Source organism: Chiloscyllium plagiosum, unplaced genomic scaffold, assembly GCF_037043375.1.
Source record: "Chiloscyllium plagiosum isolate Xiang-an unplaced genomic scaffold, Cpla_swu_hap1 HiC_scaffold_12, whole genome shotgun sequence".
In the NCBI taxonomy this organism is placed as follows: Eukaryota; Metazoa; Chordata; class Chondrichthyes; order Orectolobiformes; family Hemiscylliidae; genus Chiloscyllium; species Chiloscyllium plagiosum.
In genome coordinates this window covers 21,446,617-21,460,254 of record NW_028270150.1, presented here as the reverse complement: position 1 = coordinate 21,460,254, position 13,638 = coordinate 21,446,617, and the positions used below count along the sequence as shown (strand labels likewise).

Here is a 13,638-nt window from a genome sequence, read left to right as displayed (position 1 = left end):
ACACCTCAATAATATACCCTTCCTAGCTAGCTAACCTCCAACACAAGTAAAGGAGCAATGGGAAACCTTCAGTACCTCTGCTTCGTTTACAGTGTTCAATAGCTACATGCAGCAAGAGCTCTCTAAATAAGTGGCAGCTAAAAAGGAGACAGTCAGCCTTAACCAAAAGGAGAGTCCCTTTTCATTTACTCATGCTAATGCACAATACATCTAATTAATCGCCAATGCCATGTTCAGATTGAACTTCACCTTAAAATGGCAGAGATGGCTTTCCAATAAAGGTTTTGGAACAGGCCAACTTCCTAATATCAGCTCCAGAGACCAGAATTACACTGATTCATATGGACTTATTCTGCCAGTAAGATGGGTCTATGCCCACCTGCAGGTTGGCAGCAATACAAGGATGAAGGTAGTTTGCTCCATTAAAGGCAACACAGTCGTGTTGGTGTAAACAGCCCACACATAAACCGCTGATTTGAGGGAAGTTTCCACATTGGCAGGTGTTTACAAATTTCCAATTCAGATGAAAGCATGTTAAAAAACGCAAGTATTACTACATGATTTAATATATTTTGGATAGACATTGGAAAACGTTTTCCACACACCGTGTGCTGCACTGGGGAGATTTGAAGTGATGCAAGTGTGACCTGTCATTCTTGTGGTAACAACAATCATTTTAAATAGGGCATTTCCTTCTTCCATACAATATGACTTCGTCCGGTTCCCTGGTACAGTTCCACAGAAATGGGAACATTCCAGTAACTTGCCCAACTAGCTAGTCAATAAATATAAAGTAAGGGGCAGAGAAACATGTGTCTGTCAAGTGCATCATAGCCAAAACCAAACCTGTACATCCACATTTGCTAATTAGGGCCACTGAAGAAAGAAGCTGCCACAACATTCTTGGCTATTTGCTCCCTTCCTTTGAATTGGAGGAGTGGTGGGAACAATTCTACCAATCCCATTGCTCACCCAGATAAAATAAAAAATTTATTAATAAGTTTTTAAAAAGTGAACAGTTTATTTTTTGTTTTAGAAAAAAATATTTTTTGGGACCAAACTTTATACTAATGCTGAGACAAAAAAAAATTCTTCTTGTAATATTTTTGCCAAGATCCACATGGATATCATTTCCTTTCTACTGTTATGAAATATAAAATTGCATTACTTTGCATGCAAAAATGTTAAATGAAATGGAAAAAGGAAAGACTGGGATTGAATTGTGCGCAAACACCAAGGTTAATAATACAGTACTGGCAAATGACATTTGAATTCATGACCCCGTGGCAATAATGCAAGTCTAAATCACTGAAGATGGATAGGTACAACAAGCTTTCTTATTACATGACAATTGGCCCAAGGAATATAAAGCACTCACCTTTATGATACCACACAAATAATTTCCCTTACTCTACAAGGAAACAGAATCAAATTGCATTCAGACGCAGTCAAACAAGTTCCTGCACATTCGCGTCAACCACAACAATGCGACATCAAAGAAACAACAAAACCAGTATAAATGGTGTAATGGAGGTTGATGGTTGAGGTAACCCTTTAAATGACACTTTGCAACTGTGAAGGCTGCTACCCAAATGTTGTTTTGCATTTTGTTTCAAAAGGGCGAGTAGGCAACCTCCTCATTTATAGGGTCATGGCACAATATAGCTCAAGAGGAGACCTTTCAGCCCATCATGTCAGCAATAATCTTTTCCAAAAACAAATGTAAAATGAATCTGACAAGTTTGTTGACTGGCATGAAGGCAACATCTGTTATGGCACAAACATGAAACCCAGTGTGATAGTCAAGCAATTGCACATGCAGAGTTCTGGAAATCTGCTTTTTAAAAACTATTTCACCATGCAATATTGTCCTCGAAGCAGTTATCATGAGAGAGGAGAATACAGGTGCTTAAATGCAGGGGCGCATTCTTTATTGTGAAGTTCTGAAATCCAAGTACGAATCACTTCCTTCAACAATTTCAAGACATTTGATGAGAATCCATCAGATAATCTTTTATCCACGCACATCAAAATGGACCCTTACATTAAATTGGAGGATTTAAAGAAAAATACCAGATACACAGTTTTCAGTTCATACAATCCTCCAGTTTAGTTAATCTTGAGCAGTAACTCAGCAGGCTCTGGAGGCTTTTCCTTGTGGTCGGTCACCACCTCACAAGATTTCTATTTCAGAGTCTGTCAGGTACCGAAGAGCATCAATGGCCAAGCCATTGCCAGATTCTTCAGCCAGGCTTAAAGGTGTCTGAAATTTTGAGTTGTGTAAATTAACATCAGCGCCATGAGCAAGGAGGACGTCAATACATTTCAGATGTCCACACTTTGCTGCCAAATGCAGAGGTGTTAACCCTTCGTCATCCACAACGTTAGTGATATTTTCTGTGCTGTTGAGAAGCTCCCTGACTACTTCACTATTCCCTTTCTCTGCAGCAAGGTGGAGCGCCGTTCTCTGGAGGAAACCAGTGGTCTCAACATTGGCCTGTTCTTCCACCAACATTTTCACAGTCTGTAGATGGCCGCGGTTGGATGCCAGGTGGAGGGCAGTCCAGCCATCCTCAGTCACTGCGTTGATGTCCACACCATGCTTGATAAGAAGCCTGGAAGTGCTGGTATGCCCACCTTCTGCCGCCAGGTGAAGGGGCGTGTGGCGGCTCAAGGTTTTCCAATTCACGGTGCTCTTGAACTCCAGGAGGATACGAGCTGCTCGGTACTGCCCTCTCTGGGCTGCAAGGTGCAGTGGGGTCCTTCCATCAGCTGTCAGCACATCCCCACTTGCCCCAGCCTGCTTGATGAGAAGCTTTGTGATGGTGTGATGGCCTTGCCATGCAGCAAAATGCAAAGGCATCCAGTTGTCCTTCCCTTTGGCTTGGGCATTAGCCCCGCGGCTCAAGAGAACACGTACTACATTTTCATGGCTGTGCTGGCAAGCAACGTGTAATGCCGTTCGACCTTCAAAGTCCACCTCATTTGTTGAAGCATTCCTGTCCAGTAGCAACCGCAAGAGGGTTTCTTCGCCACTCTGTGCTGCAAAGTGGAGCGGAGTCCATTGATCTTCATCCTTGGCATTTACATTTGCCTTCTTTCCCAGAAGCAGCTCAGCTATGACCTTCAAGTTCTTCTCTGCAGCCAGATGAAGTGGTGTCGACCCCCGCTTGTTAGGTATATTCGGGTTGGCATTGTACAAAAGCAACAACCGGACAGCTTCCTCATTGCCCAGTTGAACGGCGCAGTGCAGGAGGCTCATGCCATCATCCAAGATCAGGTCCACATCTTGAGGCTGCAGGAGCTTCATCAACTTTCCAATGTCCCCAGACACAATGGCTTCATAGAGCTTCTTCTTTGGAACATCTGACACAGATTGTTCTAGGAGGGAAAGTAAACAGAAGCCAATTAGTTCCTGTACCTCAAGGGCACAGATAACATAACAATAACAAAAAACAATAAAGCAAAAGAGGATCCATTGCCCATCCATTGACTAAACATGGAGAGTAAGAAATGGAACAACCCAACAGAAGGCAACTGCATTGCGATTTTGGGCAGAAATTTAACGAGTCCAAAACACCAATATGTAATTCACTCCCAATCAGAATTGCTGCTCCCAATTAGGGCAGAAAGCCCATATCCAACCAACCAATCTGGAGAGGGTGACCCAATTCTAAGAACTGTCAGGCCTAGCTTTGCTGCTCCTCTCCCTTGTAAAATTGCTGTCTCTTATGTACAGCTGTCAATGTTTTTTGTAAATTGTTTGTAATTTGTTTAATAAAATATAAATAAGAAGAAAAAAAAAAAGAACTGTCAGGCATCTGATCGGTCAGCAACTACTAGTAGCTACTACTGCGGGGACTGCATCCATTCCCAGGTGGATGCAATGGTCATGGGGAGAAATATGCTCATCCCCAATCAAGGCTAGAGTAGGCTGCTTTTGTTGGACAACACTCCTCCTCCCCACCCCCCACCCCACCTGTTCCCCCAATGAACATTCCGCTCAATTCCCACTGTGGCAGAAAGATTGTGACCAACACAGGAAGTGGCCACTTAAGATTGAGGGTAAGTGGAAGGTAGCCAATAGAATTGGTAAGTGGTAGGTAGTAGGAAAGAACACTATTTACAGGCCTCCCTTGCAAACCAGAAACCAATTCCCAGATTGTAAAATTCTTCCCAAAATTTGGACCTAGTGAACTTTGATTTTAACTACAGAGTAATGTGACAGAAATAGATTGCTACAGCTTTAACTGCAGGTTAATAATAAATCAGTGTTCAGAAAACCACAGTAACTTGATGTTCCATATTTTCAATAGTTATACTTCAGAAAGCAATCCATTGGGTGAAAGTGTAAGTGTTCAATAATAAAAAGAGAATATTGCTATGGATAGTCAGCTCTGATGAATAAACTGTGACAGTAATTTGAACAGATAATATATTTTAACTTGCAAAGTTCAGTGGCAAACTGCTCTAAAAGCCATGCAGAGTTGGTCATTTCGTATAAATCCAGCATTGTGAATGGTATTAAAGACAGCTGAAACTGTTTCTGAGACTATATATTTATGACCATCGCTGCAAGTACACAGTGAGACCCAATTTCCAAATGTTTCCATGTTACTAATCAGGAAAACGAAATTGCCATCCCTGGGAAGGAGGGAAAAGAAAATTTTTCCTGCTTGTACTGGCATTATCAGCACTGAATCCTCCACTATCGAAATCCTGGGATTACCATTGACCAGAAACCACTTGTCCGGATGAGTGTAGCTCCAATAACACTCATGAAGCTTGACACTATTCAGGACAAAGCAGTCCATTTGACTACACCACATTTGCAACATTAATTCCATCCATCGCTGATGTTCAGTCACAGCAGTGTGTACTATTGACAAGACGAATTGCAGAAATTCACCAAGGCTCCTCAGGTAGAACCTTCCAAACCACCAACTAGTTAGTACTAGTTAGTACTAGTTAGGACATAGGGAGCAGATTCACCACCACGAAGTTCACTTCCAAGTCACTCACCATCCTGACAGAGATATATTACTGCACCAGTGTTGCTGGGTCAAAATTCCAGAACTCTCTCCCTAATGTAGGTCTATCTACAGCAGTTTAAGGCAGCAGCTGACCACCATCTTTGCCAGGGATAATTAAATGTTGGCCCAGTCAGCAACACCCCCCAACATGAATGAATACAAACTATTTTTAGAAAAAGTGTCCTGAATCATGACCCCTTCCATGGACAAAGCATGCTTGGTTAAGGCAAGAAGACAGTGATAACTCCAACAGTCAAGCTCCCTGCCAATACTCAGAGCTCAGACTCATATGGCAAAAGAAGATTGGCACCTTTACATTATATCTCCTCTAGGTGATAGTGTATTAATGGAACCCAATGCAACTGAAGATTAATAGCAAAGCTAAGTAAGCACCACCATGTTGAAATGTTTAATCAACTTACCAATTCCTCCAGCTTCTTTTCCGAAAGACAATGATATGGATCCTTGAGATGAGAATGCAGAGTCAATGGATGAGATACCCGACAGTCTCTTCTTGCTGTCAGCTATTTCACCGTTTGCTGGACATTCATTCCCAGCTGATTCAAAGCCTGAGTCCAGCTGGGACAGGAGCTGGGAAAGGCTGCATTCATCACTGTCAGAGGCCCGTTTGTATTGCCGATTCTGAACTGGCTGCTCAACTGCTACCGGTGGATTCTAACATTTAAAAAAAAAGAACATGTCATGCTGTACATTGCAAGCTATAGGATTTTGAAAGAGCTTGACAGGACAGGCACAGAGATTGATTTTGCTTTCCAGAGAATCTAAAAAATGAGGCCTCAGACTCCATATTCACATTTAGTTGTGCAGTTTTTATTCTAAGATGCAACATTTGACTAAACTCAGCCAGGGGTCAATCAGAGATTGGTTACCAAATCTAGTGAATGCTTAGGATTCTAGGCATCCACCTTCCTGATTGTGCAATGAAGTAACACTCCTAATAAAAAAAATTCTGTTGCACAATAACCTGTCCTGCATGACAAATTATCTTCTAACTGAAGATAGATCAGATTCTCTACCATTGTGTTCCTGTATTTCCTCAATTCAATACATAGATTAATATTATGTTTGGTATTAAACCAAAAAGTCAAGAACATCACTCTCCATCTCTTATTTACTTGGCCATGAGGAATCATTCTTGCTGAACTCTCAAATCAAGGGGTTTCCTCTGAGTAAAATGTTTTGTTGAAACTCAACTTGTCTTTATAATTCTGACTGACATTCTGTGGATTGCCAGTATTAGTTAAGTATCATACACAAAAAACTTATTACTTTGGTAACTACATTACAGTGTGAGAGGGAGACAGGGAGACAGGGAGACAGGGAGACAGGGAGACAGGGAGACAGGGAGACAGGGAGACAGGGAGACAGGGAGACAGGGAGACAGGGAGACAGGGAGACAGGGAGACAGGGAGACAGGGAGACAGGGAGACAGGGAGACAGGGAGACAGGGAGACAGGGAGACAGGGAGACAGGGAGACAGGGAGACAGGGAGACAGGGAGACAGGGAGACAGGGAGACAGGGAGACAGGGAGACAGGGAGACAGGGAGACAGGGAGACAGGGAGACAGGGAGACAGGGAGACAGGGAATAGCGATGGCACACATCACCACTTTGGTTGTCTCGCCTTTCACATGAAGAATAACTACCCAAGCAAAAAAATTAGGGGGCTACTGGGGCATCATTAATCTTCAAGAGGCAATATTTTGAAGACAAGGAGGCAGAACACCAGGAATAAGACAGACCTTATAATTACCTTCTGAAATTTATGATTATATTGAATGGTGGAGCAGGGTCAAGGAGGGTTGAATGGCCTACTCCTGTCACTATTTTTGATATTTCTAAATGTTTTTAGCAATGTCAGTGATGACCTCAGGAAATTTTAAGTATAAATTGTTTTATTACTTTTGACTAAGCAGGAAGTAGCATTTCCCAATCAAGGTTAGGTTTGCTTTCCTTATTCTTTCATGGTATGTGCAAATATTTGTTCTTCAACACAGCTGACTGTGAATTGAGTGTTAAGGGTCAATCACATTGTTCAACCACAATCACAGGGAAGACTGATAAAGCTTTGTAAATCTCCTTCCCTCAAGGCCATTCATGAACCAGAAGGGTTTTCACATCAATCAAATGGTTCAGATTCAATAAACCGATTACTTCCAGTTGGATTGGAATCCATGTTCTCAGATCTGGTTTTGTCTCATGACACTGAAAGTAGGTGATGATGCTGTGGTAAAGAGGTCTACCACTTTTGGGATCACATTTTGACAACCAAATCTTGGCTAGCATTTCTCAGAGCTGTACTAACTTGATTCAATTCTCCTCTTTAAAGCAAAAACTTCTGCTTTACCTTTTTGCATGCCTCATGAGATTGGCCAGAATCTATAGGCGGTTCGCGTGGTTTTTCTTGTACTACCTCCTGTGGCTTGGTGCTAAGTTCTTCAGTTTCTGTGGTGATCTCTTTCAAAACAAATAAAGGATATAATTAGTCTTCTTTGCATATTATGCTTTCAAACTGTAATAGTTATTTTCAAGTATGCACTAATTAGACTAATTGGTTTGAGAGAGCGCGCGAGAGAGAGAGCGCGCGAGCGCGAGAGTAAGAGAGCGAGAAATCAAAACAGTGGTTCCTTGGGATAGATTGGGCAATGCTCAGTGTGAAGGGCAGTACCCTTTGATTCAGAGCTAAGACCTAGCTGGTTGGATTGAAATTTCTCTCTCTCAATACACAATTGCAGATTATGCTTTGACTTCAGTGCAGTACAACTGCCCTGACTGGCAGTGAGCCGAGGTCACAGAGGCTAGATGAATGGTTGGCATTGGAAAAGAAACAAAACACAGGTTCAGTAAGAAGAGATTATCCAAGGCTTGTTCAACATAGGTTGTGGCCACAATGGGATAGAGATTATTCCTGGTTAGTGTACGGCTTGCAGCTAACAGTAATAATAATGATACCCTGTCAGTCCAATTCAAAAATGGTGTTCACCTTGAAATGTTGGGCGGTCGCTGGGAGCCTCCTTCCAACATCGCTGCATTAGCTTTAACAGGCCCTTGCAAGCTGGTGGTCTTGATTTAGGAATCGCCGATAGATCAGGACGAAGGCCGCTCACTACTTTGACCATAATGTGTAGGATATTTGTTTCAGCTAAAATTCGAAAACAAATAGATTTGAATCATCTTTAATAAAACATAATCTTTTCATTGGGATGTAATAAAACAACCTACTCAAAAAGTGCTTTACGTTGGAGTATAGAGACTTATGTGGAGAAATGGGAGCCATTCTGCATCCATTTTTACAATTGTAGCCACTTGAGTAACAACAGCAAGGAAGAAGCTTGGCCACAGCACTGGAAAGACTTCCAGCTAGGGGGCGGCACGGTGGTTAGCACTGCTGCCTCACAGCGCCAGAGACCCGGGCTCAATTCCCGCCTCAGGCGACTGACTGTGTGGAGTTTGCACATTCTCCCCGCGTCTGCATGAGTTTCCTCCGGGTGCTCCAGTTTCCTCCCACACTTCAAAAAAATTTACAGGTTAAGTGCTAAATTTACATGCTAAATTGTCTGTGGTGAAAGGGAAAATGTAGGGGAATGGGTCTGGGTGGGTTGCACTTTGGCGGGTCGGTGTGGACTTGTTGGGCCGAAGGCCTGTTTCCACACTAAGTAATCTAATCTAAACCATAAAAGCATTAGAAGGGTGGAGGACACTATTCACAAAAACAATCGCAGAGATGAGGAACTTTGGTCATGGAGCTCAATTAGACAATAAATTACAAAATCTTGAAGGGACATTTGAGAGAATGTGACTGAGGTACATTTTTTGCAATATTTTCTTAAATGGGGTAGCATCACCAGTAAAGCCAATATTTGTCATCCATCCCTAGTTGCTCATGAATTGAGTGACTTACTTAGCCATTTCAAAGAATTGTTGAGAGCCAACTATATTGCGGTAGTTCTGGGAGTCACATGTTGACGAGACCAGGCAAGGATGGCAGGTTTCTATCCCTGAAGGACGTTTGTGATAGATTACCATTGATGCTGGGTTCATTAACAGTGACCATGAAACCGACTTTCAAATTCTAGATTTCTCAGTTGAATTCCCACAAGCTGCGATGGTGGGATTCAAACCCATTCGCCTGGGGCTGAGGATTACTGATCACGTGATATTTAGTACGATACCACCAGCAACTATAAAATTCAAACTCAAATGGGGTCTCGACAGTATCAAGAGGGAAAATAGTTCCCAACGGTTGTGGATTGAGAACAAGAGACCACGGGTCAAAAACACAATGCCAACATAAGAGAAAACCTTTCCAAGCAGCAAATAGTTCAGATCTGGAATGGACTGCTGAGAGCATGGTGGAGGTAGGTTCATTGGACTTTCAAGGAGGAGTTAGGAGGTTATTAAATAAGGAAAAATGTGCAGGACTACAGAGAGAAGGCAGGGTAATGGCACTAGGTAGAGTGCTGTAATGGAGTCTAGTACCGACATGACTGGCTGAATGACCTTTCACTGTATTGCAACCATACAGTGATTCCTCCAAAGACCCGAAGCTTTCAATGATAATCTAAGCTGCTATCCTAGTGGTGTATGTACACTAATCCTCCAGATTGGGTTTGAATTAATTACTTTCATCCATAAAAGCAAGGTTTTTATCAGTTGAACAGATGTAATCAAAATCAGAAAGCTTGATAACGCATGTCAACACTGTCATTGATCCTGAAGTTAACAGAAATGCAATGATTTGTTGCAGCCAGAAATTTGACAATGATTTGCAATAGGAATTCACATGTTGTTCATATATTCAACAGAAATTACTGGAAAAGCTCAGCAGGTCTGGCAGCACCTGAGGAGAGAAATCGGAGTTCACGTTTCAGGTCTGGTGACCCTTCCTCCGAAGGGAGGTTCAGTTCTGAGGAAGGGTAACTAGACCCGAAATGTTGACGGATTTCTCTCCACAGATGCTGCTAGACCTGCTTAGCTTTTCCAGCAATTTCTGTTCTTGTTTCTAATTTACAGCAGCTCTTTCAGTTTTTGTTCATATATTCAAATCTGGTTAAGATATATGAGAGGAAAGTCTCCTCTGCCTGTAAAGGACCCTGCATGAAATTAGTTATGGCATACTGCACAATGCTATTACAAGTGAATTCACAACAATCTAATTATTGGAGATGTCCAGCATGTAAACTAATATACTGTGACAGTGCCTGAGATCATAGCTGGGCATGATGTTGGGGGAAGAGTTAAAGGAACACATAACTTGTAAATGCCAATTTTTTTTTTTAAAAAAAGTTCCCTTCCTCAATGCTAACTAATATCCTCTACTCAACATTAAAAATAGAATTTAAAGTTAAATTTCAAGCAAGTTTTTTTTTCCCCTGAGGTAGAGAATGGAGTCAGACAAATTACACATCACGTCTTTCAACATAACCATTGATCATCAATGAACTAATCGTTATTCATTGCAAATGAAAAGTAGTTTATCTGTTTCAAGACGAACTGCATATTGAATTTTTCCCATGAAGTATAGATGAAAGATCATAGTCCAAATACAGGACAGCATGGAAAATAGTATAAAAATACTAGTGAGGCAAGGTCATTCTGTCAGTAGTAATCAATGCTATTTTAACTGTATGAAACTTTTGGAAGATGTGAATAAGTTGCAGAGTGCCAATTCCTGAGGGAAAATATGAATTCAAGTACAGTGGTTCCCAATTCCTGTAGAGAAAAGGGGCAACACTTAGGATACTATGTGTAGTGAGCATGCATATATAGCCGTTTGAGAGAGTGTAGGATAACATGATTACAAAAAATGTGAAGTAAGGTTAGATGAACAGGGGGCTGTCCAGCAGTGAGAGAGAGTTAGTGTAAGAGTAATAGTGAGAGCGAACAAGTATGAGCGAGTAAGCCAGTGGGGAATTGTGTTAAAGAGTGAGATCATACCAGGGAGTGGGAGATGACCTTTGGAGAATGATTTTTTTCCAGGACTCCTCAAGTGTGGTGAACATTATTATGGTCTTTCATATATGAAAATATTATCCAAAGTTTGGATAGCCTTTGGCAACAGAGGCTCGGGGAGACTGGATCAAGAATTATTGAGGAGAAAATACATAGAACAAAAATGAGTTCCTGTGAGGTTTTGTTTTGAAAAATGAGGAACAGAGGGGATACGAAAAGGAGTGTCTTTGACTTAGAGGCTAAGAATATCGACTGACGTCAAATTTTAAGGACAGTTTTATCAACAGCATAAGGGGAGAGCTGTTGTTTGGATTGGAGAGAGATAGGTCTTTCTTTCAAAGCTACAAAACAAAATACAGTTAGCTTTATTGACCAGGCTGAATTTATGTATTGTAATTTTTTAATTGCTAATAACATTTTAAATTGAAGCTTTTTGTTTTGCACAAATGATGATGATGATGATGTGCAAGGTTGCCCATTCAAGGGGAAGAGAAACATTAATATTACATAGGAGGAAAAATGCAACATTAATGTTGATTGACAGTTCACTGCCAGGCTTTGTTTAAATTTAAACTAATCGGATTGATTCTGATCAATATGGTCAACAGTCCTAACCCCACTTTGAACTTGCTATGTCTTTATTCTCAGAAGATCAAGCTCTTGTGATTCAGGGGAATTGTTTAGCTCTGTAATGCTTTTTGGCACACTAACAGAAAATATGTAATAATGTGGAAAGTCGGTTTTTTAAAAATGTTGGACTACAATTCAGACTGTAGACATTTCTGGAATTCAAGACATTTTACCCTTTGCAGGAGAATACAAAAAAACAAACCATAAAAAAATCGCAGAATGTCACTGAAACTCAATGGTCTGGAAATCTGTCACTCCTGCCCTCTATGAGATACTAAAAGGCCATTATGAATCAACCACATCAAAAAAAATTTGCGATCAAGAAACAGGTTTGACCATATAAAATTCAGAACTTTAATAAACTCTTCATGGATTGAAATTATCAGCAATAATTTTTTATGGAATAATCTGTTTCCTGAGATAAGGGACAAGGAATTGAAAGTATTTAGCGGTGCTGAGTGGAAAAAAAGCAGTCGAAGCGATGTAAACAAACTGTTTTAACAACAGCTTGACAACTTGCTGCCTTGTGGCAAATGAGTAATTAAGATTGCCCGCATAACGAATATCGAGGTGAAGGAGTTAATGATAGGACAGGCTGTGCTTCAAAAACACAATGTAACAAGGAGCAGAGAAGCTATTTTTGTTAAGAAAGCAAGCCACAAACTTGGTGACTTCAGAAGTGTCATAAAACAATGACACACCACGAGCTTACCAAGACAGAAAATCCTATAAGAATTTGACTTCAGGATTCTTCAGCAGCAGCACTCTGGAGAACCCACACTGAACAAGGCCATGTCTAGAGATAGATGCTGTTGGTTGGAATCATGGCTAAATTCCACCATTAATTGGAAAATAATTAAGTTGAGTTGTGAGGCTTAAATTGCTTACTTGACATCTCATTTTGGCTGCCAGATGCAAAAAAGATTTAAGTAATTGTTGCAGCATTTGACTGCCTGGTGAGATTTCTTAATATGCAGCCAAATTAAAGATAGCTTGTAGTAATTTACACACAACACAGGCCACCATTCTCTTCTCAGGAGAACTAGGAATGCACAGTGAACATATCTTACATTTGTTATATTCCTTCGGAGTGGAAACATTGTCACACAAGTGGAATACAAAATGGAGAAAAGGGCTGTTATGGAGGAGGAAAAACACAAGAACGAGAACAATGCCTCAATTCAAGATTACAATAACAAAAGAGGAAGTCTGTCGTCAGCCACCGCACAGAATCTGGAAAGAGCCTTTTCCTATTTGCACAAAGATGGTAAACTGGTTTTCACAGGACGGATCGAATAATAATCACTTATTAAACGGAGACTTGTCTTCTAAAGCACCAAGCCACTTTGGCTCTCAGTAAAAGTTCTCACAACTTTGGTTTCCCTTTTCCCACTGATGTATTTCTCAGTGCATACCTGCAAAAGGCTTCTTCTGTGTTAGAATTCCCCAGATGACGATGGAAAAGCTGCAATAGGAAAATAAGCAATTGGTGAGTCTTTGTAAAAATCAAAAAGAACTAAAAAGGCAAATCTGAGATTAACAAGTAATGTTCAGTAGCCTCTGGTAATCAAAGCTGGGTGTATTGACATGTTCTGTTGTCTACATCAACATTGGATATCAGATAATTAAGTACTCCCAAGCAGATCACTGCTACAGTATTTTAAATTCCTCTTTTGTGTTGGGAGATGTATTTGGCTGGTTTGCAATGCAAAATGATGTCAATGGTGTGGGTTCAATTCCTGCAACAGCTGAGGTTACCATGACGATCCTGCCTTCTCAGCTTCAGCTGGGACTTTGGGACCCCTCCCATCAAAATCACCTCTGGCCATCTCTCTCTAATGGCAGAGTCCTCTGGAACTACATGTTTCGGGCATAAATACTTCTTCAGGAATGAGGAAGATGTGCCAAGCAGGCAAAGATAAAAATTAGGGAGGAGGGACTTGGGGGGGGGGGGGAGGGGGGGGAGAAGAGGGGAGTTGGGAACGCGATAGGTGGAAGGAGG

General features: G+C 41.2%; 1 protein-coding gene across 1 annotated transcript in view; it reads right to left on the bottom strand.

Moving 5' to 3' along the window:
* ripk4 (receptor-interacting serine-threonine kinase 4) overlaps positions 1-13,638 on the bottom strand; it is a 56,219-nt gene that overhangs the window by 249 nt on the left and 42,332 nt on the right. The window contains exons 4-8 of the mRNA XM_043701376.2: positions 13,052-13,101; positions 8,038-8,196; positions 7,402-7,511; positions 5,456-5,708; positions 1-3,381 (exon numbers count right to left, since the gene is read on the bottom strand). The exon at positions 1-3,381 is cut by the window's left edge and continues 249 nt beyond it. Coding sequence (XP_043557311.2) covers positions 2,174-3,381; positions 5,456-5,708; positions 7,402-7,511; positions 8,038-8,196; positions 13,052-13,101 — 1,780 coding nt within the window. The 3' untranslated portion in view covers positions 1-2,173. The remainder of the gene's footprint in view (positions 3,382-5,455; positions 5,709-7,401; positions 7,512-8,037; positions 8,197-13,051; positions 13,102-13,638) is intronic.